General features: G+C 41.6%; 2 protein-coding genes across 2 annotated transcripts; one reads left to right on the top strand and one right to left on the bottom strand.

Moving 5' to 3' along the window:
- Nucleotides 1-2,908: 2,908 nt before the first annotated feature.
- Nucleotides 2,909-12,203, bottom strand: taf7 (TAF7 RNA polymerase II, TATA box binding protein (TBP)-associated factor). Its single transcript, XM_061079370.1, has 12 exons — nt 12,042-12,203; nt 9,856-9,932; nt 9,690-9,768; nt 9,320-9,453; nt 8,884-9,004; nt 8,686-8,744; nt 8,152-8,224; nt 7,353-7,466; nt 6,468-6,662; nt 4,290-4,402; nt 3,678-3,737; nt 2,909-3,328 (listed from the first exon to the last, which is right to left on the bottom strand). Exons 1-12 carry the CDS (start codon nt 12,058-12,060, stop codon nt 3,284-3,286), a joined length of 1,089 nt encoding a protein of 362 aa, XP_060935353.1. The 5' UTR covers nt 12,061-12,203; the 3' UTR covers nt 2,909-3,283.
- An 827-nt stretch (nt 12,204-13,030) lies between these two features.
- slc9a6a (solute carrier family 9 member A6a) lies at nt 13,031-26,171 on the top strand. Its single transcript, XM_061079999.1, has 16 exons — nt 13,031-13,415; nt 14,907-15,106; nt 15,660-15,737; nt 16,020-16,096; nt 16,305-16,417; nt 17,190-17,295; nt 18,964-19,105; nt 19,531-19,636; nt 19,840-19,928; nt 20,399-20,512; nt 20,758-20,869; nt 21,130-21,283; nt 21,466-21,496; nt 21,605-21,690; nt 22,643-22,748; nt 22,931-26,171. The coding sequence occupies exons 1-16, from the start codon at nt 13,124-13,126 to the stop codon at nt 23,198-23,200; spliced, it is 2,076 nt and encodes a 691-aa protein (XP_060935982.1). The 5' UTR covers nt 13,031-13,123; the 3' UTR covers nt 23,201-26,171.
- The last annotated feature ends 160 nt before the right edge of the window (nt 26,172-26,331 follow it).

The following is a 26,331-nucleotide window of genomic DNA, read 5'->3' as shown; positions in this document are numbered from 1 at the left end:
ATGCGTTTCTTTCCCATCTCCCTGCCATACATTTCCATTATTCTAATATTTAATAACAATGCAATATGGGCTTCTGATCTGATTTTCTGTCGCGGTATTTTTCAGACACTTGTAACATACCACACACCTGCTGGGTTTCATTATGTGCTCCATCTGTATTACATCCATCTGACGAACAAAACCTCACCATCACCCACACGGTAAGAATTACACTGGCTTCATGCACCCCTCTATTTATAGCTTGACAGATTGTGTATAATGGTCTGATAACGGTGCGAGCTACCGGGGATCACCTCACCAGGAAGTCAAGGCATGCACACAAACACACACACGCAGGTAAATTGAAATTCATGCTGGCAATGTCATGGAGAATGTTTGTCACAGTGTCCAGGCTCTGTGCCATATGGCTGGATTTGACTAGAGGGGTAACGAAAAAAAGTGTGCGACCAGCAGATCAGTAGATGAAGTGAAACACAGACGCTGTGCCAAAAAACATGTTGCAATTTGGCTGACCAAATGTTTGCTCTGTGTGAACGAGCCAGATACAGAATACATTTCCTCACGGCATGAATAATTCAACAGAAAATAATTGAAGTGGGCAAATGAAACACGCGGGCTAAAAATAGACATCACTCTGAGCAGCGTTAATTACATCACAATTGTCAGTTAATTGTGTTAAGAATCATCCTGGTGTGTTATTCAGGTCATCGGGTTAACTGTGACTTTGACTACCTTGGTCCCAGGTGGAAAGTGTGGTAGCTGCGATTTGCCTCCGGCCAGAATCTTCTTCTTCACTCCTGGGTGGTTGGAAAGGTAGGTCTCCTCCATCGTAACCACACAGGAAAGTGTGAGTTTGTGTGTATTTTGGGGAGATTTCTTCGCTCTCTGGGTTCTGTGTTCCTCTGGCTTTCTAATTAGCCTGTGGAGAGAGTCTTGGCTGGTTAGCTGCTCTCTGACAGATGGCGGGATTAGGCAGGGTTTTGGAGATGGCCACTCTAATCTGAGGAGCTAATCCCACGCCTACCCTTGCGATTGGTGCAGCAATCCCCACGGGCAGGAGTGGGAGAGATGGGGGGATGACCACCGGGCCCCGGCATCGTGTGGATGAGACGGACCCAGATCACTCTCGGACAAGCGGAGATCATTCTAGAGGGAGTGTAATCTGATGACGCGATGGTGGTTTAGTGATGTAGCTGCAGCCCAGAGCAAGTACTTAACAGCCGGCTGGGCTTTCTCTGGGTGAAGGTTCCAGGCCTGTTCCTCCACTGAGCATGTCTCTGCCTGGCTGTTATTGTGCATCCTGGAATCTTTGAAGTGGAACCAGGGGTGCAACTAACAATTAATCTGCCAATTACTAACTCGAATACTAATTTTCTCCAGAAAGTAATTATCACAGCCTCCTGAGGCCTGAAGTCATGTCCTCGAAAAGCTTGTTTCATGCGGCCAACAGTGAAACAGCGGATGAGATCTGGGGAAGATGGAGGTCAAATATTCGTCTTCAACTCATTGTGATGCTCCCTAACACGCTGGTGAACCATGTTTGCCGTGTGGAGCAGCACATTATCCTGCTGAAAGAGGCCACTGCCATGAGAACAGCGGTGTCGTGACTGGGGGTCTGCAGCAATGTCTCGGTAGGTGGAACGTGTCACATAGTAGCGTCCACATGACAGGAATGCCAGGACCCGAGGTTTCCCAGCAGAACACCGAGCATCAAACTGCCTCCCCCGGCTCGCCCCCTCCTCCCCTTGTTGCATCCTGCTGCCAGCTCTTCCTCGGGTTAACAATGTATATGCACCCAGTAGTCGTCCAGGTGATGTGCAAAAAAATAAAATATAAATGTGATTCATCAGACCAGGTCACATTCTTCCATGGGCCTTATTCGCAGCAGACATTTTGACACGTCATGGTGTGAAGAGCGCTGGTGTGTTAACAATGGTTCTTGTTCCGTTCAAGTGTCCCAGGAAGACATGAGGGGGACAGGGACCCTGCAAGTGAAGCAGCGAAATGGAATTCAGCCTTCTTTTTTTTCTCCTCTGTGTCAAAATGTCTACTGTGAAAAAGGCTCAATACTCCATGGTCTGTTTGTGACGCTCACATGTCCAGTGCAGCAGACAGAGGTCAGCTTGGACATTGTTCTGTGGCTATGTAGTCTCAGTCTAAAGCGACAATGTACTGTGCTATGACAGCTTTCTATCACAGCATTAAAGAGAAGTGGAGAAACTCAGTCGTTCAGCCAATCACAAGTTTGTCCTTGTCAAAGTCGATCAGATCCTCTCGCTTGCCAATTTTTCACTTCCAACACATACGGGAGCTGAATGTTCACCTGCTGCCTGATAAACCCCATCGTCCCTTTACAGATGACAATGAAATGAAATAATGAATATTCACCTCACCTGTCCTTGGTATTTACATTGTGGCTGACACGCGCACAAACGCACGCACACACGTCATAGGTCCCATTGGGGGACGTTGCATAAACTTACTTTCTTCCTGCTGACCCAAAAATTTAATTTTTCAGTTTTTTTCCCAATTGACCGGTTTTAAGTCAAGTTTACATGAAACTCTACCAAACCCAAACCAAAATCAACTTTTTCACATATTGGAGACACTACTTTTGTCCCTGATTGGACAAGCTGTGCCCGAAAAATACCCTTTGACATCCATACACATGTGCGTACAAGATGTTTGCCATTTCAAACATCCCTGACAGAACCGGTTCCTGTATAAATACAGTGTTTCCCATGTAAAACCATTATTTTTGATGTCAGGTTGTAATGTAAACCATCCTGACACTGTTGAGATCTACTCAGATTAGACTCTCACTGCACTTATAAGCAGCAACAAAGATACAAACCTGAAAATATCCACATAGAAATGTATTCGCACGCAATAAAGGTGACAATTTTCTTTCTTGTGTATCAATGAAATTTATTCTTTATACAAGTCATGAAATGTTAAGATGCTTAGTCGAAGTTTGCTTCAGGATGGACCTCATATTCATCTTTTGAAACTGACCAAATAGTTATCATCTGAAGCAACAAAGAAAATCCAACAACATTTAAAACAAAAATCCTTCTGCTGAGTTTGTAATGTATGAAAAACAGAAACTGAAAGGAATGACACAGCAAGTTAGTTAAAAAAAACTCCCTCCTCCCAAGATGAAGCTTCTTCTGCTTCTCTTCATCTTGTGTATGTATGTGTGTGTGTGTGTGTGTGTGTGTGTGTGTGTGTGTGTGTATGCGTGTTGTATGGCTGAAGATGACATCAGGCTGCCCCCTGGTGGTCACTTCTCGATCAGTGAGTCCAGCTGCTCCTGCAGTGAGGCCAGCTGTTGAAGCAGAGAACAGAGTGAGTGATGGACGCCCGTGAGCCCCGGGGTGTAATTGGCAGGTAAGTAGATGATGATTAACATGTCTTTTCACATTAGTTTGCTCCCTTCATTTTTCAATACAAAGCATGACCCAGGACAGTGGGTGGCCACTAGGAAACCACTGGTAGCTGCTGACAAATTGATTTTAACGTGATGAATCGTTGGGTTTAAAAAGGACGGCAAGGAACACCTCATCTGCTAAACACGGTACTTGATAGTCCCACAAGGTAAATTCATGCAAAGTGCTGAAAACCGCAGAGAGCTCACAGCTAGCCCTGATCCTGGGCTTTCGCGAAGAGGTTCTTACCTGCTCCATCTCCCGCTCCTCCTGCAGAATAATCTCACTGAACAAGGCCTTGAAACGGTTCTGTGAGGGGAAAGAGAGACAAAGGGGATTTGTTGGAGTCGACATGCTGAGCCTCATTAAATCGTGATGGCTTTAAATGTGTGTCTGCCTGGGCTGCTCATGTCGCTATCTCCTCTGACAGAAAGGCCACTTGGAATGCCAGTCAGAGACAGCTGACCTTTTCCCTGTGACTGTGATAATAACGGGCTTTGTCGGCCCCAAAACACCGCGCAACGAGAGCTCTAAATGGCAAAGTAAAAAAGGGCTACGTCTGCTCATAGTTCACTCAGTGTAAAGTCCCTGCTAAGGACTGGCAGAAAAATGAATTGTCAAGGCTTTTAAATGACAAAAACAAAATAATGGCCTCCAACGCTGAGTAGAATCATCTGGGTTTTTTTTGTTTTCACATCACTGGGTGAGAACTTATGCTGCATGAAGACTTCTGCCTCCGAGCTCATCTGCATGTTGTTGTTTATGTTTCCGTACACGCAGACCTAGTTTCTGAATGACGGCGAAAAGAAAAAAAGTGCGAGCGTCAGTGTGTCTGTGCATGTGTGTTTGTGTACAGCTTACTTTGAGAGCCTGGTTCTCCACTTTCAAGATGAGCTCCTGCTGTTGCTTCTTCCGGGCGCGAGTATCCTGAAGCTTGGCCTTGATGGTGTTGATCTGCACCTGAAACTCCATAACTGTGGGGGACAGCAGGAAGTTCACGTGTTAGAACCGTCATTAAAAAAAACAAAAAAAAACAATTAATGCTTCTGCTTTCTTGTGCAGAGAGAGAAAGACGAGCCACAATTTCAGAGTGGCACGGCATTCATAAAACCAGAAGGACGAGATATGCACCTTAACTTGCTGAACCACCAGGTTGTCTCCATTTCTGCTTGACAAATGGCAGTTAATGGGAACAACAAATCCATTTAAAAAGGACATGAGCCAGCAGGCTGAAGCACTAAAACACACAACTAAATCAGCCTGCTCCGGGCCTCACACAGGGTTCTCATTACAGCCAGACAGAGTGATAGTGTCTTACAACCTGTGGCTCCTCCGCCATCAACTATCCTTCATACTAATTGCACACATCCTCTGCTTCCCTCCACTGGCACGGTCTAATATGCAAAATCATGCAGGAGGGAGTCAGTGCAGAACCATTTAATACCACATCGTACAGCTGCCAGAGACACGCACAGCCAGACTCCCACACACCGCGAGAGGCTCTGTTGAACTGATACAGGAGCTGACCAATACTGTGGCTGAATGACAGCTCCATGTATGCTGATAAGGATGCCTTGAGCCGTCTGAATGGACAGCTGTCTCAGTTACACGCTGGGCCACAACACCTATCAGCTTGGCTAGTGGAGAATCAGAGCTGAGAGCTGTCAGCGTGAGCATCTCCGTGGGCAGGGGTCGCGGCACGTGTATTTATATCAAAGCTGGACGACTTGTGTTGGTGTGTGTAATGTCTGGCCTAGAAATCTCAGCTCTTATTAAAACATCCTGCTGAGGTTATTGTTGACCTCTGACAAGTATCCCGGGGATTGATTTGATTTCATGTCAGGGCTATCTCTGGTCTTCAAGAAGGTTCTGACATCAGCATGAATCATCGCCGGTCAATTTCTTTGCTGTGAACTCTGCGACTGAAAAGTTAAAGACTGCTGTTATATTGAGTGAGTCTGAAAGAATCAGGGTTCATTTTGACAGGTAAATGGAAGTTGCAAGTACAGCACCAACCATTGCATAATTCTAATGCTGCACTTGCCTCATCCACCTACTGTAGCTACAAGCACAGATAAACTCACACACTAACAAACAAATACTCACACATTATCCAGCATGTGTCAGAAAAGACATAAATAAACATGCACCTCCCACTGCATGGATATAAGCATACATAATTTATCTCAGAGTTTCCTCATGTTTTTCATTTATAAAAATGCAGCAGCTTTTTCAGACCTGAAAGTCTGGACTCTAGACAATTTGTTAATGGATGTAAACTATATTTTACACAAACAAGAACTAAACCATGTCAACAGTGCTGCAACAAACAATCATTTTGATTAACAACGGCACTAGAGTGGCACTCAGTAGAGTGCATAAATCCACCAAGGCCCAACATTCCTGTTATAAAACCACATTGAAATTTCCTACATCCGGATTTTTATTTAAATCTGCATCAAATAGCAACACTCATAAATATCAGTCTTGCCTCGTTTTTTTCCATCAGAATCCATGAATTATTCTCATATCAGTGAAAATGTTGAAAAGTTAATCTCACAATGTTAAAGAATGTGAAAAACGTCCTGGTTCCAAACCCCTGATCTGCACCTGAATGTAATAGGTTCTCCCTTGAGTCATTCCCCAGCCCTCCACAAAATTTCTGATAAATTGGTTAAGTAGTTTTTTTTACATAATCTTGTAAACAAACAAACAAATAAAAAAAAAACAGATAAAACCATATCGTCCCTAGAGTCTAACCCACAGCAAAATACCAGATATTCAATTTAAAATATAGAGAGAATAGTTGGAATTTTTCTTCGATACAAATTATTTAATTAAATTCATTGTGAAATAAAGACACTATCATCATAATTCCATAAGCTCTTAATAAAGTTAACAATTAAAAAAACTTTCATTTTCTAGATGGGTATAGAATGGAGACAGTAATGTTTGGCTAGGTTTAAAAAGAAACAGCACCCCAAGGTTCTGCAGTTGCATCTGGGGACTTAAAAATGTACATTTGTTTTTTTCTCTCACCTATCTGGCTGTTTCTGTCGCTCTCATGCTGAGTAGAATCCGACTCGTTAAGTTTGTCTTGGAGCTGTCGGACCAGATCATCCTCCGTGTCCATGATGTTCAGGTCCTCGTCCTCGTGTCGGTCCCCTTCATCCTCCTCGTCCTCACTGGAGCTGCTGATGTCGTTGAAGATTTCTCTCAGTTCGTCACGCTGGGCTGGCCGTGGGATATTGTGATTAACACGGACATACAGAGGAAAACAGGGAGAATTTAGAACATGTGCTGGGGTTTGATGTGGGACACAGAGAAAACAGAAGCTCATAGGGATGCGAGCCTCACAGGGCATGAACCAGATATCATAACAGTGGAATCCAAACACCCAGCATGCTCCACTCTGCTGTGAACAGCCCCTGTCACCCAGTAAAACTTTGCCCACACTTTGTGGTGCAGTAAAAGTCACGGAAGCATGAACGTACAATAGATTGTTGAGGCAACATTTACAAAGCAGAGAGCAAATCAGTGGTTTCAGCAGCAAATGAAACAGCAGTCATGCTTTTCATGCATTTTAACTGATGTGGCAATAAGTGCCAGCCTGAGAACCTTGGTTCAAAGAAGGTCCTCTGGGAAATATAGAGGTGAAATAACCATGATGCCAAAGAGTAACTAAAGCATGGGGGTGTTCTTCTTCCATTTCAAATCACTGGGAGAAAATGCTAAGAAGAGTGACAAGGATGATGTTCTGACAGAGACAATTCTTCACTCTCAAATATTGGATTAAAATGTTACTTGCTTTAAGCTTCTGCAGGCCATGTGGCCCAGGTACTAACACACACCCCTGTTCTGCTTTAAGCCTGCTGTATCTTATTCACCACACTTATAAAACGTATAAAAGCATGTTTGACTTACCAGAGGATCCATGACCCATCTTGTGTCCTGAGGGGCCAGGTGAGGAGTCCAGGTTTGCCAGAGAGCCCTGCTGCTCCGGCTCCTTGGACTCATCTTCTGCTATTATTTCCCATCCTGAACATCTCGGGTTAAGGTCAACACACAGTGTGCAGATTCCTCTGAGCTTTTAGACTCCTCCAGTAAAAAACTCATGATCTTTCAAGACTCTCTCTTTCCTCAAGCTCATCTTTGATCCTGACTTGAAGGGTAAAAACCAGATGATGCTCTGCGGGAGCTGCCGCATCTTTACCGTTCATTAGCACGTCATGTGTGTGTGTCGGCTGCTGCTGCTGCGTGCAAACTCCCAAAACTATAATTAGAATGCAGCTTCACTGTGACCAACTAAGCAATGATAATGAACAGTCCATCTCAATTAACGCGAAGCAAGCCATTGAGAGCGGCCCTGCTGTGCTCTTATTCTGTCAGATAAGTTTAGAGTTTCATTAGAGCATTAATAGCCTCCTTGCAAAGTGCGTCGCTCTCACAAAGGCATTCGACTGAGTCACTTTAGGTGAGCATGTGAGATGGGAGCAAGGTTAGGATTGTTGAAAAATACAAAACAGCGATATGATTCATCTAAAGCTGAGGTCATGGGGTCGGTTTAAATCCATGAATCATTTCCAGCTCATTCAACATGATACAAAACGCACTACTTTTCTGAATTGTACCATCTAACCTAGTAAATAAATGTAACACCATTGTTGTGTTTGGCCAATACATGATGGACATGCAGAATATGAGTAGGTCACTAAAAGGATACGGACACTGACGGCATCAGCGTCTGTGCTCAGCAATCTCTTCACCTCCTTTTCCACATCAGGAGATTCAATATACTGTGGATAGAGAGAGAGAGAGAGATCGAGTTGCATGTACGTTTTCACTCACACACAAAAACACACATACACACACTCTGAAAGGTAGCAGCTGGCTGAGTGCCAGCGTGCACATTAGCGATTAAAACAGAAGGGGCTAAATCAATATGGCTCGGCTGTGCAACTTCAGGAAGATTTATTCAAAAGACAATGTAGAAGTGTAGTGCTCGTGCACACTTGCTTTCTCTTTGATCAAAGCAATAGTGAATTGCTTTTTGCAGGCCTTTGGGGCAAACTAAGATGGAAAGGCTTTATTTATATGTAAATCTTTGTTTTCACTTTCACCACAGTTCTTGTTTTATGAAATGTAAATGCCCTGTTGGAAGAGAGCCGGGGAAAGAGATGGATCATCAGACGAGATGCTAAACGGATGGATGGGAAAGGGGATTGAAGCGCTGACGGGGAAATGGAAATGCCAAAACCTTTTTTTTCGCTGTCTTCCGAAATCTTCTCTTGCGCGTGTTCTTCAGAGGGCAGGTGACTGGAGACCAAAACAACAGGATTAATGAAGTCAATGTAGCTCGTTCAGCTGTGCTGGGGGAAAACTGTACTTCTTGAATTGCTGATGTGCCAATATTTCAGCTCAAAATGCTGTCGTGTGTAGATGTTTGTCGACTTACTGCCGTGGTTCCAAACAAATTTCTTGTCCTTGTCTTTGTCCTTTTTCTTGCTCTTTGGGTCGGTGCCAGTCGGCTCCTCTAGTGGAGGGTAAAGGTCTCCATCTAGTGTACATACCAGCATCTGAACCATGCAAAATTCATAATCAATGACTTTATTAGCATTTTGCTGATTAAAGTCTCTGTACTCGTGCATAATAATGAACTATTAAAATTAAAATTTTAATGTAAAAAAAATACATATTTGCAATTCGTATCCTTAACTAAATATGTATCCAGTGTTTGTATATATACAACATGGTGCTGCTCTATCTGGAAGAAAAATCTTGTTTAACACATACTCATCCTTAACATGGACTTAAAAAAAATAAGGTATTTAATGAAGGTGACATCTTCACTGGAAACTTAATTCCAATTTAATGCCCCTGCGGTGGTTTACCTGACAGACATCAGCAGTTTTGTAAAATGTCTTCTTGTCCACAGTTTTCAGAGACTCAATCATACAAGGCAGATCCACCAGTTTGCAGGCCAAAGGGACGCGGTCCACTCTCACTATGCCATGACGACCATCAGCTAAAAAACAAACAAGAGGAATGATGTGATGAGTATAATGATATGTTTGGAGGCTGTAGAAACCGCTGCCATCTAGACACAGCCGTCACTGTTCAGTTGGAAAACAAACATGCAGGTGGAAAACATGTTTTGCATTAGAGAGGATGCTTGAGGACGTAACACTGATTATTAATACAATTGAAACAGGAGTTCGAACTGTGATGTCAGTACTATGAATGAACATGAAAGCATCTTACGGTGCAGCTCAATGGTGAGTCTGTCCTTTATGTTCATACTGCCTGACTGTGCAATCCTTCTGACTGTTGAAGCATACTCCTGTAAGAGAGGACACATGTTTAAGTACAATCGCAGTTAATATCACATATAAATAAAAAAATCAGTTTCATCATGTACAAGACTCACCGAGGGCAGCCGCAGGACAAACTGACTCTCCAGTTCATACGGAGCGTCCTCCTTGTTCTTGGAGCCGACCTTCCCGACTAGAATCAAAACAGGTGACCGTGAACAAATGATTAACACCACTTACTTATTGCTTTATGTATTTAGGAAACTACAATTTACACTGTCAAAACTCTTTGCATATGCTGAACTGACATAAGTCAGAGGTGTCGTCTTTGGATCAATTTAACACTGACATTAAAAAGGAAAAGTTAAATATATATATATAAAGATATATTTAATATTTTAAGCAAGATTACTTTATTTTAATCTTGAACAAACTCAAACAGGGACTTGGAGGGCAATGATGAAGAGACCTTGAGCTTGCTCTAAGGTCGTCCATTGTAGATTTTGAGGTGTGATTAGGATAATATCCAACTGCAGAAGCTGTTCTCTTTTCAGATTCAGAGCTTGTTTTACAGGTGCTGTGAGGTTTGCGCCCAGAATTTGCTGTATTTTAATTGAATCCTTTTCCCTCAGCAAATGAAATGTTCCACTGGCTGCAACCCAAGCCCAAATAATGATTAATCCACCGCTTCGCTTTGTAGTTGCAGAGGTGTTTTTTTTTCACAAAATCCTGTTCCTTGTTCTGACTTAATCAGTCCATAGACCTTGTTTCCACATCAGGCTTGTTTAGATGTTCTTTAGCTCAGTTCGGATGCTGAATATTGTGCCAAGGAAGCAGGAAAGATTTTCTTACAAGGACTTTTCCTTGTAAGAAAATCTCCTAGAAGGTTATATTTGTACAGGTGTCACCTCACAGTAAAACAGTACAACACCACTCCAGGGGTTTGCCTTTCTAGCAATCCTGGGAGCAGTTCATTCAGAAAGTGTTCTTGGTCTTTCAGACTTCTACTTGATCTCAGCCATTTCTGTTAACTGCCATATCTTAATTACTTTCAAAACTGTGCCCTGAAAATGCTTTGCTTTATCTTCTTATAGGCTTGTCCTGTGGGGATCCATTATGATAATTTTAAGAGGGGTAGGCAGCTGCTTACAGGAACCCATGATAAGTTGTGGGGCAGCTGTGGCTCAGGCTGTAGAGTGGATAATCAACTAATCACATTGATGGTTTAAAGTGTAGAAGGACTCTGATTGGCCAAATTTACCCCGATGGCCAATGTCAGTGGGAGAATGAGATGTATTATATGAGAAGAACAATACAAACAAAATCAAATGTTGTTATTTAACATGGTTCTTAATTGTTGTGACAAGCTTTAAGGAGGCAACGCCATATGAAGCCATATCAAATATATAAATTGAGGTCTGAGACCTTGGTTAAACTTATGGGAGCTCTTCATTGCTTTATGACATTATGTTTTGTACACATAAATAATACACAAACTTTGCTCTAAATGTTAAAACTTGAATATTTTGGAGATCAGCTCATCTTCTATCTACTAAACTATTCACATTAGCAGACATGTTGACCAGCCATGCTCAAACGTTATCATTTGTTATAGATTAAACCTATTTGGAGCCAATTCTAAAGGAATTGCACTTATACAAAAGTAAACAGTGTGTTTGGTGTAATGAGCTGCTGGAGGCTTCTCTCACAACAACATGAGATGGTTCCATACGTCAACAGTCATTTCATATGTATTTCAAACATTACTTTGATTTGTAGTCACTTTCCATTTTTGCTACGTGAGTCCTGATAATTATACTCTACTTTAATGCTACATATTTATATAAATATAACTTATTATTCTACATTCAATACGGCTGCATTAGCTTTATTGACTTTTGCCTGTAGTTGTTATGGCACAACGAAGTCCGATGAAGACACTCGATCGCTTGTAGATTTCACGTTATGAGGTTATTTTAATCAGTTTGTGAAACTGCAAAGAAACGTTTAAGCTAAGTTAGCTCGTTTGAAGCTAAGTTAGCTTGAAGCTAGCTTGTTTGAAGCTAACTGTATATAACAGCACACTGAGCACAGACAGTCCAGAGAAACCTGCTTCAAACACGGAGCTGTGGAAAAACTGGTTCACATCCAGGAGCCACACTCCGGCAATTGTGTTTTTTTATTTCTATAATCTTTAATTCATTTCGACGCAACCGCATTAGCAGCTTGTTTACAATAGAGATGGCTAACCTGCTATCGTTAGCTTAGCAGCTATGCTAGCAGTGTGTGGGTTTAAACGTACCTTTCACTTTAGACGTCATCTTCGTTCTCCTTCAATAAACAAATGTGTTCGATGATTAATCGCCTGCGAAGAAACAGTGAATATTACGATTCTGATTTGAAATCGCTCCAGTTCAGCTAACGAGGAGAAAACATGTCGGCCACTGTGGTGACGACTGCTGCCTTCAGGTACTCCCCGTAAAATGTGCATGTAAGATCACGCAGACCCAGCACACGTTTAGTACACATATAGTTAGCTGCGTCTTGAAAGAAGAGATTGTATCATGCATATTTAAGATTGAAAAATATATAATGTACACGTACAGAAGTTTTTACACGCTGTACACACTGATTCAGAACCAAAGTTACGTGATGTTTACTACTTCCCCCTTAGAAAAGCAAAATTTCCGATTAATATGAACGTCACATTAACTTCACGTCCCTTTATATATATACAGTCAATGTTCACGTCACGTCTTTAATCTATAACATGAGACTTGTTGCCTCAAAGATGATAAAATATAATAGTCGACTTTACATATTTAACTTGTATTAAGCTGTTTGTACTGTTGCTATGATTTATATTTCCTTTAACAATATAATATACTGTACGTTGTAAAAATGTTTATTAATCACTAATCTGTGATATCACATAAGAGCCAAGATGTTCAATTTAAAACATAAATAACAAATATATACATGTTTATTTATGTATGTCACTTCCTGTTCTGAAGGATGAGAATGGTACTTTCACAATAAGAGCCACCCTTTTACAACTAGCATCATAACCTTTTGAAATACACCGTGAGAAACGATAACATATATGCTCTCGAACACTCATGAGTCACATACATCACAACACAATTATTTACGCTTATTGTTGATTTAAACCAACAACATCCTGTTATGCTGCTTTTACCTTTGAAATAAACACTGAGCACTTTCTGCTGCTGGTTTTCACTTCCGGGCCGGGGTCGATCTGTGTGTTGCTGTCGTCTTTCCGCTGCCTGACTCCTCCAGCCAGATCCTGGTCGTGGCTCCACATCTGCACGAAGTTCCCCTCCTGTGTTTAAATCCCACGGAGACGTCCCAGCGTCGGACGACATGTTGGGTCGAGTGACTGTCAGCGGAGCGAGGAGGGCGACGAGGACGCTGTGGCTGCTGGTGCTGGTGGGTCTGTCCGTGAGCATCTGTGTGTGTCGAGCATCCTCCTCCTCCTCCGACAGCGCCATGGAGAACATCGTCACGGAGAAGCAGGCGGAGGAGAGCCACCGGCAGGACAGCGCCGACCTGCTCATCTTCATCCTGCTGCTCACCCTCACCATCCTCACCATCTGGCTGTTCAAGCACCGGCGCTTCAGGTTCCTGCATGAGACCGGACTGGCCATGATCTATGGTGAGAGACAGTGATGGAGAGAGAGAGGGAGAGTGAGAGAGAGAGGGACTCTGGCTTTGTTGCTGAAGATCCGATCTGAAATGAGTCCGTGTTATTTATCAATCAATCACATTTTATTTGTATAGCCCATATTCCCAAATCACAATTTGTCTCATAGGGCTCAACAAGGTGCGACATCCTCTGTTCTTAACCCTCAACAAGATTGAGTTAGAACTGGAAAACATCGTAATAATAGGTCAATAACTATCACGATAAATGTCTTTAAAGTGTAAAGACTGATTTGGGAAGGTTGTGGTTTTAAACTCTTCTTCATGAGCAGAAAATGACACTTTATCAATCAATCACATTTTATTTGTATAGCCCATATTCCCAAATCACAATTTCTCTCAAAGGGCTCAACAAGGTGTGATAATCTTAGGTTCTTAACCCTCAACAAGATTGAGTTAGAACTAGAAAACATCCTAATAATAGGTGGTGAAAACCGTAGAAATCTCAAATAGAGCAACATGTAATAAAGTCCTCTCCCAGGACAGACAAGAGTGCAATATATCAGTAAAATTTACCACAGTTTGTAACATAATGGAAAACAATGTCAATGTTTAAAGTATTTGTACAGACACAAAATGTCTGATAGAGATGATGGGAGAAGCACTGACAAATTAATTGAGGAGTTATTGTCAGTAATGGTGTCTGTCAAGCAGTCTTGTTGTAATTATAGTTCTTCGATCAGCTGCCAACACTATCGTGATCCTGTTTACTGAACTGCAGCACATTTCATTTTCAGTACATTCACACATGAGGCCGGTCCTGAGAGACGCTGCAGGCCAAACAAGCTTAGTTACACAAACACCACCTCTGCACTCGGCCTGGTCTTGAGAATGACACACAGCTTATCCAGAGAGAACTACTTATGAAACATGAAAGTAAACAAACTGTTTCCTGAACCCGTCCTGCAACCCAAGAAAAACTCCACTCACCAGTGTTGGGAAGTCACTAAACCCATCTATTCAAAGTAGGATATTGAAAATGATCACGATATCAATAACTATCACGATAAATGTCTTTAAAGTGTAAAGACTGATTTGGGAAGGTTGTGGTTTTAAACTCTTCTTCATGAGCAGAAAATGACAAATCTAAGGTAATAATATATATATTAATATACAAAGCACTTTTCAGCACAAAGTATAAAGAGCTGTAGGACAAAGATGGATGGTTCAAAAACAGAAGGAAGCACATAAATAATAATGGTAATATTAATAATAGAGATGAAAGACCAATAATAACCCGACACCCCAAGTAAATTCAGGTATATGCCATCCGAAAAAGACTTTGAGGAACTAATACTTTCTGTGGGTATTTGAATGTTCTGCTACTTCTTACTTCTGCTGTTCTACATTACATAGTGTGACATCTCTTTATTCAATCTGCTCATTAATCGCCTCTCCCCTCCGTTGCGTTTTTGTCGCGGCTCTTTTGTTACTCCTTCCTCAGGCGTGCTTGTTGGCGTTGTCCTACGTTACGGCATCCACGTTCCTCGGGACATCAGCAACGTCACGCTGAGCTGCAACGTGAACGCCAGTCCCGCCACCCTGCTCATCAACGTCAGCGGCAAGTTCTACGAGTACACTCTGAAAGGGGAGATCAGTCCCAACGAGGTGGACGACGTGCAAGATAATGAGATGCTAAGAAAGGTACGGTGTTAATGTCAAGCAGAAGTTTGTCTCATCTCAAGCAGTTGTATTGTTCAGAAGTTGTTTGTCACATATAATGGTTTACAGAACTTTGTAGGTTTTTAACAGCTGATCAGACAAAACAAGCATTTTTGGACTTCACTTTTCAGCTCTTGACCTCTTAGTTTTGTGTCTAGCATTGCAGCCTGAATTCTCGATTCTCCACCAACACAATCAAAACAGAAAGTCAGGTGGCAACCCTCTCACTTTAAAAGCCGTCCCCTGTTCTCATTTCATCATTTTACAATGTTGTAATTTTACAATGTTGTAATTTTACAATGTTCTTTTGTCATTTTACAATGTTCTTTTGTCATTTTACAATGTACGGCCATGAAGCTTCTTCACGATGTTCCCTTTATTTAAGTGATTCAATAATACAGCAGCCTCGAAGTTTCCAGGAAAACAACTGTGTCTTTAAAGTATTTAAGTGTCCTTCCTTATTCTAGTAATTTATAAATGTATCATGATATTATTACACAATAATACATGATAATTGTTTCTGTTTGTGACTCAGGTGACCTTTGACCCTGAAGTGTTCTTCAACATTCTTCTACCACCGATCATCTTCCATGCTGGCTACAGCTTGAAAAGGGTACAGTAGTATTACAGTAGTGCCTATAGTACAGTAACATTACAGTAGTAGTATTAAAGTGCAGTAGTATTTTAACCAACCTTTCTACTGCTTCATTAAAAATACTTTGACAATTACAACATTTTTAAAACATGTTTGACTCAATCAATGTTCTCCTTTCATTATGAAATCTGAAATCCACTTGTTCCTTCTCGTCTTCAGAGACCAAAGTATTTTATGTATTTAGTGAAAATGTGTGATTTTATTCAGAGTGTTGATGTGTTAAATTGTTTTGTTTTCCAGAGACATTTTTTCCGTAACATGGGATCTATTCTCGCTTATGCCTTTCTGGGGACGGTTATTTCCTGTTTCGTTATCGGGTAAGAATATTATTTTCCAAAAAGGAAAACACTGATACAAACATTCCTCCGATCTAATATGTTCAACTTTATATTGGAGTATATGCACAGCAGACATGCACAAGATACCTTTATACCAGAAACATTTTTATATAAGTCAGTTGTCAGTGCCAATAAAGTCAGTGTAGTTTATGACTTATTGCTAAATGACCGCCTGTTCCTCCGTCAGGTTGATGATGTACGGCTGTGTGACGCTGATGAAGCAGGTGGGGCAGCTGGGCGGAGACTTCTTCTTCACCGATTGTCTTTTCTTTGGAGCCATCGTCTCGGCCACAGACCCCGGTACGTGTGCTGGTCTTCAGCCTTTAATGTGTCTCCTGCTTACAAGTTGTTGAAAGCTCGTGGGACATGTTCCCGCCAACAGGGAACTGGCAAAACCATTTCATCATAAAACTTAAAGATGTTGATATACGATAATGAGAAATATAACTGGTGCAGATCAGTTAAAAAAAAATAACTTGATATTGGGGTGGCTGAGGGGTAGAGCGGTCGTCCTTCAACTTGAAGGTCGGCAGTTCGATCCCGTCTTCCCCATCTGCATGCAAGTGTCCTTGGGCAAAATGCTGAACCCCGACTTGCCCCTCATAGGACAAAAAAAGTGCTTCTAATAGATGCACTGTATGAATGTGTGTGTGAATGGGTGAATGTAAAACTGTACTGTAAAGAGCTTTGAGTCATCAAGACTAGACAAGTTCTATATAAATACAAAAACATTTTCTTTCATACAATTAATGCAAATATCAAAGCTCCATATTGCATTTTGTTCAGATTTTCACACAAAACAGTAAAGTTATTTAATTTCTTGGGTATTAACTTCCAAAATGGTGCACCGTTTAATGTTATTTCTATTATTACAATATGATATATATGACAAAAAGACAGCTGTAAGTGGTATAACTTAAAAATACTAATCAAAATGTTTAAAACAATAAACCATTATAGATTGGGAGCATGGCTCCTGAAGCTCTGGACCCACTTGCTTGCTGATGTGTATCATTATTTTGGTAATTTCTAATGTGGAGAAAGATTCATGGTGCTTCTCGTTGTTTCTTAGTGACGGTCCTGGCCATCTTCAACGAGCTGCATGTGGACGTGGATTTGTACGCGTTGCTGTTTGGAGAGAGCGTGCTCAACGACGCCGTGGCCTTGGTTCTGTCCTCGTAAGTCCTCCGTCTGTTTGACATCACGCACAGTCGTCGAATCTGCGTCTGTGCCAAACTGTCCTGAGTGTTCGCACGGCCGCTGATGCTAACTCACTGCTTTTTTAACAGAAATAATGGAAGTGTGAGTCATGCATTTTCTTATTAATTACCAGTGACCTTGGACTAATATCAGCTTCTCATCGATGTGATGCTAAACCTGAGGTGGTACCTCAGCTAGTTTTTCTCCTGCTTTACATTGAATTATTTCCACAGGATTATAAATTCTAAAGGCAGGCACAGCGGAGGAGAGAGTCGGACCAGCCCATTGAACGGGTGTACTAAGTAGAGCATGGCATTGTGTGCGGTGCCTTGGGAGCGACATGACAAATCACTGGTCATTTGTTTCTACACTCGGGCTGATTCAGCTGTAGATGCAGAAAATTTCATTAATTATTCATTTATTCCAGCTAAGAACACATTCCAATTATATTCAGACTTACTGTATATACAGAGGTCAAGAAGAGGGCACGAAGCCGCGAGTGTTTACAGACAAAATGCCTGATGATTTGTTTTTCTAGTGTGGGGGCTGTGAAGGCAGAGGGTGAATATGGTCTGCTGGCAGACTTGGTTCAATTCTATTTGAAACTATTATTTGGAAGTGATGTGTGCCATTTTGATTCCATTATATCAATACAATAGTTTAAAATACCTTTTTTTCATCCTTGCATTGACAATGACCCTGCACAATATTAAAAACCTCTACTGGTCCCTCTCATGGCACACTCCACTTTCAAACCCTGTTTCTAAATCTATTTGAGCCAAGTTTGATGAGACGTGTGGTACTATTTCTTGCAAGTATATTTTTGCTGGGATCTTTCAGTGTTGATACTCGACTCAGACTCACACAAATTGTACAAAAGAGGAAGTATAAAGTGACCTGGCTCATCTTCTCTAATCCAAAACTAAATTCTGCAGTGTGCGACTATGACAGATTATTTCTCAATGAGTTTGTGTTGCGTTGCCAGTTCTCTGGAATGTTCCTGTCCACATGATTTCCAAAGCAGATTCTTTATCTGACTAAATCATCAGAAGAATGAAAAAGCTCCGTCGTCTCTTTTTCTTCCTGTGTTTTTTATTCTATCGTGAAAAACTGTGTATTTAACAGCACCTAATGATAAAAACCTTATACCTCTTATCTTTTCATTGTTAGCTTTTGTGATAGTGGCAGCACATTAAACCTAAACTGCACCATTACATTCAGTATTTTTTGTCCTCTGTTGACCTCAGTGGAAACTTGCATGCGTATAAACTGGAGACACATTTTATATCTGTAATTATTCTTATATAGCATTCAGTTTGAATCAAAATTTCATTATAAGTTGAGTATCAACACTGAATAAATGAAATACTCTTTTATTTCAACCTCATGACCTCTTTTCTCTTTATCCCATGTTGCCTAGGTGAGTTAAAGTTTTTCTTTAGCAAAAACTTTGATGCTGTACTGGGAGGTTATAAAATGTTCACATGTTTACTACAAAACTTTCTGTATTTAGGCTTAAACTGCAGCTTAATAAGTTGGGAAATTATTTGAACCTTCACTGACGGTTATTTGTCTTTTATCAGGAAAGTACTTACACTTTGCATAAGATGTTTCCATTAAACGTTTGTTTCTTTGTGTAACGCCAGGTCTATAGTAGCGTACCAGCCCGAGGGAGAGAACACGCACAACTTCGATATCGTGGCGATACTGAAATCTTTTGGGGTTTTCCTCGGAGTCTTCAGCGGCTCCTTCGCTCTCGGGGTGGCCACCGGAGTCGTCACTGCTCTCATATCTTTTTTGTGTTATTATTTATTGATACAAGACAAGTTTAAAAAGTCTGACCAGAGCCATGGGTTAATTTACTGTTTTTAACAATATCCCACTGCTGCTGCTATAAATGGGTTGGTGTAAAATATAACACGAAAAAAATATTATTTTAATATTTTAATTGATTCTTTAAGGTCTGGCCTTGTTTTTAAAAGAATGGAGAAAAAATTAACATGCCACACAGTAGTAGTCATACCCAAGCGAAGGCTGATAAATATAAACCATTGGTCCACTGAAAGACTCAAATAATATCCTCTCACTGCATTGGCAGATATTTTGTTATTTTATCTGGTGGAAAAACCTTATATCCACTTTATTGAATTCTAATGAAGTTCCGTGTTTCATTGTCTGAATGTCCTGTTCAACTTCTTGACTCTCGTCTGTACGTGACCAAGTTCACAAAGCTGAGAGATTTCCCGCTGCTGGAGACGGCTCTGTTCTTCCTCATGTCATGGAGCACGTTCCTGTTGGCTGAGGCCTGTGGCTTCACAGGTAACACACACACACACACTCACACTCACACACAAACACACACAAACACACACACACACACACACACACACACACACACACACACACACAGACACACGCACACACACACACAGACACACGCACACAGACACAGACACACACAATCTGAATATAGTGAGTATTTCAACTGGAAACCATGTGCTCTCCCTGCTGATGTGTTGCAGGCGTGGTGGCTGTGCTGTTCTGTGGAATCACTCAGGCCCACTACACCTTCAACAACCTGTCCCCCGAGTCCCAGGACCGGACCAAACAGGTCAGACCTGGCCCTCATTAGAACCACTGCTCGTTCTGGTCCTTTTCAACATGCTTCAAATATTTAGTTGTTTTTGTGCATTTATTTAGAAAGTTTAGAAAGGGCGAGTTAACAGTGGTGGAATCTGTGTGCTATACAAAGTTCACACTTTCTTAAGAAACAAAGAGATTGGTTGAAGATTTTGGATCTGAAGTGAGCACAAGTCCTCTTTGCTGCTTATTTCCTAAAAAAGTTTTTTTTTTTTTTCTATATTCTCATTATATCAAGACATTATTCTCAAATTTCAGAATTTCTTTTTCTTCAATGTGGCCATAACTTTCTTTTATAGAATTAATTTTAATGATTGTATTCAAAGCAGTGCCAGCCAAGTGTATTTAGCTGTTGGATTAGTGTAAACATGTTTACAGGTTTTTCACCAACTAATCCTTTGTCATCTAATCCCGTCTGATGTTGTTTCTTGTGTGTTGCAGCTGTTCGAGGTGCTGAACTTCCTGGCGGAGAACTTCATTTTCTCCTACATGGGTCTGACCCTGTTCACCTTCCAGAGCCATGTCTTTAATCCCATGTTCATCGTTGGAGCTTTTGTATCTTTTGCGTCTGAAACGACCAAATCTTGTGAAGAAAACACCAGATGAGCCTCTTTTTAGTCAAAGCGTTTTCAGTCACGTCAGTTTCGGAATAGAAAAAGTTCCCACCGTTTTACAATTAACCACCAACATGCAAATAGTAATTGGTTTGAGGGGGTCAGTAAATAAGCTTGGAACAGAATTAACTTGCCCTCGGTTTTGTTTTGTGTTGGTGTCCTCTCCTTAACCTCTTCCCCTCCCAGCTGGCAGTGTTCCTGGGTAGAGCCGCCAACATCTACCCTCTCTCCTTCCTTCTTAATCTGGGGCGACGCAACAAGATCCGGTCCAACTTTCAGCACATGATGATGTTCGCAGGTTAGTGGAATACAGATACAAGATGTTCATCATGCACAGGGCAACCTCTGTATAAATCTGAGTACAAAATAAGACTTGAATGGATTTGGGGTCTAAGGCCTCTGCACCCTGTGGATCCACTGGGACCTTTTCTAGTTTCTTGCTGTATGCGGATACTAAATCAAAAAACAACACAGGCTTGTGACCAGAGGTTTGTCTTGTGTAGTAAACACACACGCTTAATGTGGGTTCATAACAATCATCTGTGCTCTGCTCGTCAGGACTGCGTGGTGCGATGACCTTCGCCCTGTCCATCAGGGACACGGCCACGTACGCCCGTCAGATGATGTTCTCCACCACTCTGCTCGTGGTCTTCTTCACCGTGTGGGTTTGTGGAGGCGGCACCACCCAGATGTTGTCTTGCCAGCGCATAAGGTAGGCCTCTCCTCCAGCCCCACTCATATCCATCCCTGGATTTCCAGTGAGTAACTAAGATAATAAGCCTCTCTGCTCAGGAACTCGTTAAACAGGAGAAACATGCTTCTTAACCCCATCATGCTCTGACAGTTGCAACTCTAAATGATATACACGTGTTTCCTTGTTTTGTTTGTTCACAGAGTGGGAGTGGACTCTGATCTAGATAACCCTGTGAGTCAATCTCTTGTGATAGATGCATTACTATTCTGAGATGCTGATACGTATTATGACCACAAGAATATGCCTATAACCTTGTGTATTGTGTTTTTTTTTTTTTAGATGAGCATCGCCGAGGGACCAGAGAGAAGAAGCACCAAACTAGAAAGTGCTTATCTATTCAGGATTTGGTACAACTTTGACCACAAGTATCCTTTAGTGAGAATTTTTTTTTCTTTTTTGTTATTTATGTGGGGGATTTGAATTATTATAATAATTATAATTTGTTAGTTATCTGAGAGCTAGACACATAAATGGCAACCCTCTAAAGGAGGATAAACCTTAAAATAAGGAAATATATTCAAAAATAAAAGTACACAAAACATACCGAAATCGTCACAGAAAAATAGAATTATCTTAACTATTTTTAAAATAATTTTTAAATCAGTAGTAAAACCTGTATATAGAAGCTAAAATGAAGATTTAGAAACAGAATCAGCTCTATTGGCCAAGTATGTGTGGACATACAGGGGATTTGACTCCTGTTTAGAATCACTTTCAATGGACTTACATACTAAACAAACTTACATCATTATTCTATTCTTAACACGGAGTTAAGAGTAGTGCGAAAGATAAACAGTCCACAATATATACAAAGAGTGATAAATGGGAAGTGAGTGCACCATGACTGGTGTGTGCAAATCAGCTGCTCTGTGTGTTTACACTGTATAAGTAGTGCAGTAAAAGCAGTGCAAATAAGTAATAAATATAAGTTGTTAAGCATATTAGCGTTAGACACAAGCATTACTGTTAATTTTCCACGGTACTTTGAGCTGACAGCAATTTTCTGTTGGTGGCATCTATTGTAACTGCGTGGAGACTAATGTAGTTCATAGTGTCAGCCAGCAGGGGGAGTGCCTCATACAGACTGGAAGATAAATGATCTATAATTTTAAGTGATGACGCAATATTAAGGTCATTATATTGAATGACTTAATTGATTTAAATTGATTCTGTTGTTGTTCTTTTCAAATTGAACATGTCCGACTCATCATTCATGAATCTCACTGTACTGGTGTCTCTGTTTCATTTTGTCTAACCTCTGTCTCTCAGTGCATGTTCCTCTATGTTAACCTTCCTTGACCCGAGCCCCCTCTACAGCTACCTGAAGCCCATCCTGACTCACAGCGGCCCCCCCCTCACAGCCACGCTGCCTCCCTGCTGCGCCCCCTTCGCCCGCTTCCTCACCAGCCCCCAGGCCTTCGAGGTCAGACACCGGCTCATACAGGAGCCAAACTGTATCTGTGAAGGTTTTATCCTGTATTAACTGAATGGAAGAAAGTTATTTAGATAAACCATGAGGTGCAGAGGCTTAGCTTGAGGGGTTTTGTTTTACCGGCAGATTTGAGTTTCTGTGAAGTTAATGGAGTGTCTAACGTCTTCCCCCAGAATGAAACCCAGTTGAAGGATGACGACTCTGACCTCATCCTGACCGACGGCGACATCAACTTGACTTACGGCGACATCACGGTCAGCACAGACGCCTCCGGGGCGCACACCAGCGGCGGCCTGGCCTTCGCTGGCGTCACCTCTGACGACCTGGACAGAGAGTTGACGTACGGAGACCACGAGCTGGTGATGAGGGGCACACGCCTGGTGCTGCCCATGGATGACTCTGAGCCGCCCTTCACAGACCCCCGACTCCGCATGCAGATGTGAAGCAGTCAGTCTGTCGGCGCAGACGCAGACGCAGACAACCGTCCCAACTCCCACTGACCCGAGCCATCGAGCAAAAGACCAGTACCTGTCATTCTGCCTCTGAATTCTCTTTTGCTCCGGCATCGTTTCTCATTCCTCTTGCTTTTTTCACTTTTCTCACTGCTTCATATCCTCACTCTCAAAGTCACTGTCTCTACCTCATTCTCATTCTTCTCGTTTCCACACTTTCCAGAAATATATTCTAATTTATTTGCCGGGTTTTTCGTCGGCAGTCAATTTCTCTCAGGTTGGCTTCAACTTGTGTGCTAGTTACCTTGACTGTAGCATCGCACAGAGGTCCAGCAGCATGTGTTCGTGTGTAAACGCAAGTACCAACCACTTATCTAATTTGTCGACGTACAGTATATCACTATATCTTTGATATGCATGCTGAGGATGCTCGTTGTTTTCTTTGTGTGTGAGGTCGAGGGCTTTTGTGTTTCTGGGTCTGACCTTGAATGTTGCTGCCTTCTCTCTGTGCGCCAGAGACCTGCTGACCCAGTGGACAACTTTACTGTACATTTGGTTACAATCAAGTGCCTGGGAGTCGTAGTTTTACGCCCGGCGACCCACACTGGATCAGCCCTGGGATTCAGAGCTGTCTGAGGATGGGTCGGTCACGCGGTCGAGGTTTTCCTTTGTAAAAAAAAAAAGAAGAGAAAAACCCAAAAAACGAAACAGACACCTCTGTCCATAAGGTAGCAATATACTCAGCGGGTGTTGGGGCTGTCGGTTTGTGTTATTTGCGTGTGAGTAGTGTGTAGCGATGTGAGGCCACAGATGCGTTGTGACCTGGCAGTGAAAGTCGTGGATCTCTCCCAATGACCTTTGACTGTGACATAGAGATGGACTTTACACCTTATTTTAGAAGCTGATGCCGCTCCCAACTGAACGAAGGGCTGCTGTGAGATCCAAATGACGAGAGCTTAGTGCCATCCGCATCCTGCATTTCCACTTTTTGTGAAAACCAAGTGCAGTTGATGTTATTCAAGTGTTTTATATTCTTTTTGGCAACAGAGCTTATGTATTTTAATCCGAATCACTTTTTTCATAGTCATATTTGGCTTCATGCACATTTTTATAATCGTTGTCGAGACTTTGAATCCAATTTTCTCATTAAATAACAAAGATAGTTATATGAATTTGACAGTAAAGGAAGTTGGACCATGTTATTGGTAAGCACACTGGTGTTTTGTAAGTATAACTTTGGTAAATCAAAGAATTGATTGTCTCTGTGTCTGATTTAATTGGGGCTGCAGCTAATCGTTACTTTCATTGTTGATTCATCGTTATTTTTTGATTGATTGATCATTGTTTTGCCTATAAATGTCAAAAAATACTGAACAAAGCCCAAAGATATACATTTTCCAAGCACATGTGACTAAAAATAACAAGCATTTGCATTTATGAAGCTGGATGCAGTGAATTCTTTCTGATATTTATGTGGGAGTTTATTTCAAGAACAGAACGACTGTAGTTGTTGATATGCTGGAGGTTTTTCTCTGCCGTCCTTTAGGATTCATGGCTTGATATTTAAACAGGAAGTTAAATAGCATGAACGTGCTTCAAGTCATAAATATATGTACTTCTCAAAAATGTTTCTCAAAGACGGACGTGTTACATCTAACTTGTTGTCTTACTCCCGTCTTTCGCACGCTGTCGGGGTTATTTTCGTGCGTGTACGAGTAGAATGGAAGGTTGTGTAGTCTCCTCCGGGATGTGGAGTACAGCAGCTGTTAATGCGGGTTCAACAGGAAGCGTTGATAGGACGTCGCCGTGGCAACACTGTGTTGATGCAGACAGAAGCCAGGAAACACTCGATGACGCAGTCGAACACAACGGGTTAGTGGTTTACCCTCTTAGTGAGCCAAAGAAAAAGAAAATCGGGTGTATGCTTGAGGATGGAGTTAAAGAAGAGAGTGTGAGAAATAGATGATTAAAATAAGAGGAATTGATGAGGAAGGAGAGTTTGGCCTTTTGTTTGTGTGTCAGTTCGTATCTTGGGGATGAAACAGAGGTGGAAGGAAGAGCAGGCGTTTCTAAATATCGCTTTTCCTTCCACAGTTATCTTCTGCTGTGCAGGAACTTCTTATTAAAAGTGTTCGGCGTCCAGGAATCTATTTAATCTTCCCTCCACTTTATACTTTTCATCTGTGTTATTTTGGAGTTTTATTTTGTGGAAGGGAAACAATGATGTGGGGGGGGAAAAAGCGAAATAATTTGCACTCATGTTTTATTGCAAACTCATATATGTTTTATCTAAAAGCTGCTTTTTTATTATTATTTACCTTGTGTTTGGGAAAGTTGTGAAAAAAAGAACGACAGTCTTAAATGATCGGTGAAGAAATGTATTTCGTAGACATTCAGTTTGGTTCATTACTAAATACTTTGTGAAGAATCATGTCCACACTGTAGTGACAGGACTTTCATTCTGTCATCCCACATTTACACTTTGCAGGTACTTTGTATGTGTGTTCGCAACAAACTGCTGTTTAAATGTCTTCTGCAGAGCATGAATCATTCATCCTCCACTTGACGGTGGGGAAAAAAATGTCACATTATATACAAACAGAGTTGTGTGCCACTGTTCTTTAAATGACACATTAAAAAAGTGCAAATCTGCAAAAGCTCTCGTAGGTTTCGGTATTTGCCTCCTGCTCTGCCAGTGTGTTTCTCTCTCTGCTCTCTGAATGGTGACTGGTGATCGGCTTTGACCAGTGGAAATGAAGTAGGAGACCAAAGAGGCTGCTGTGCTCTGTCTTTATTCTGCAAAGTGTGTGTGTGTGTGTGTGTGTGAGAGAGAGGAAGAGCGAGACATTGCGTTCTCCCTTCTCCTCTGTGTTGCAGGTACTGACTCCTCTGTATAAATATACTCTCCCCTGTTCATGTGCGTGCAACGGTCAATAAATAGAAGCCTGTGCTTTTGATTAAAGCCCTTGCTGTAACGGCCTCCTCATTTACTCTGTTCCCCCTCTTTTTATTTATTGGATGTCTTGGTCGTGTAAGAACGAAGCTGTCGAGATTCAGCGTTCATCCCGTGTCCACAAGACGTGTGAAACAAGATTAGTGCCAGAAATAATTCAACTTGAAAG

The sequence above is a fragment of the Limanda limanda genome, chromosome 10 (assembly GCF_963576545.1).
Source record: "Limanda limanda chromosome 10, fLimLim1.1, whole genome shotgun sequence".
In the NCBI taxonomy this organism is placed as follows: domain Eukaryota; kingdom Metazoa; phylum Chordata; class Actinopteri; order Pleuronectiformes; family Pleuronectidae; genus Limanda; species Limanda limanda.
This window is presented reverse-complemented; position numbering and strand designations above follow the sequence as displayed.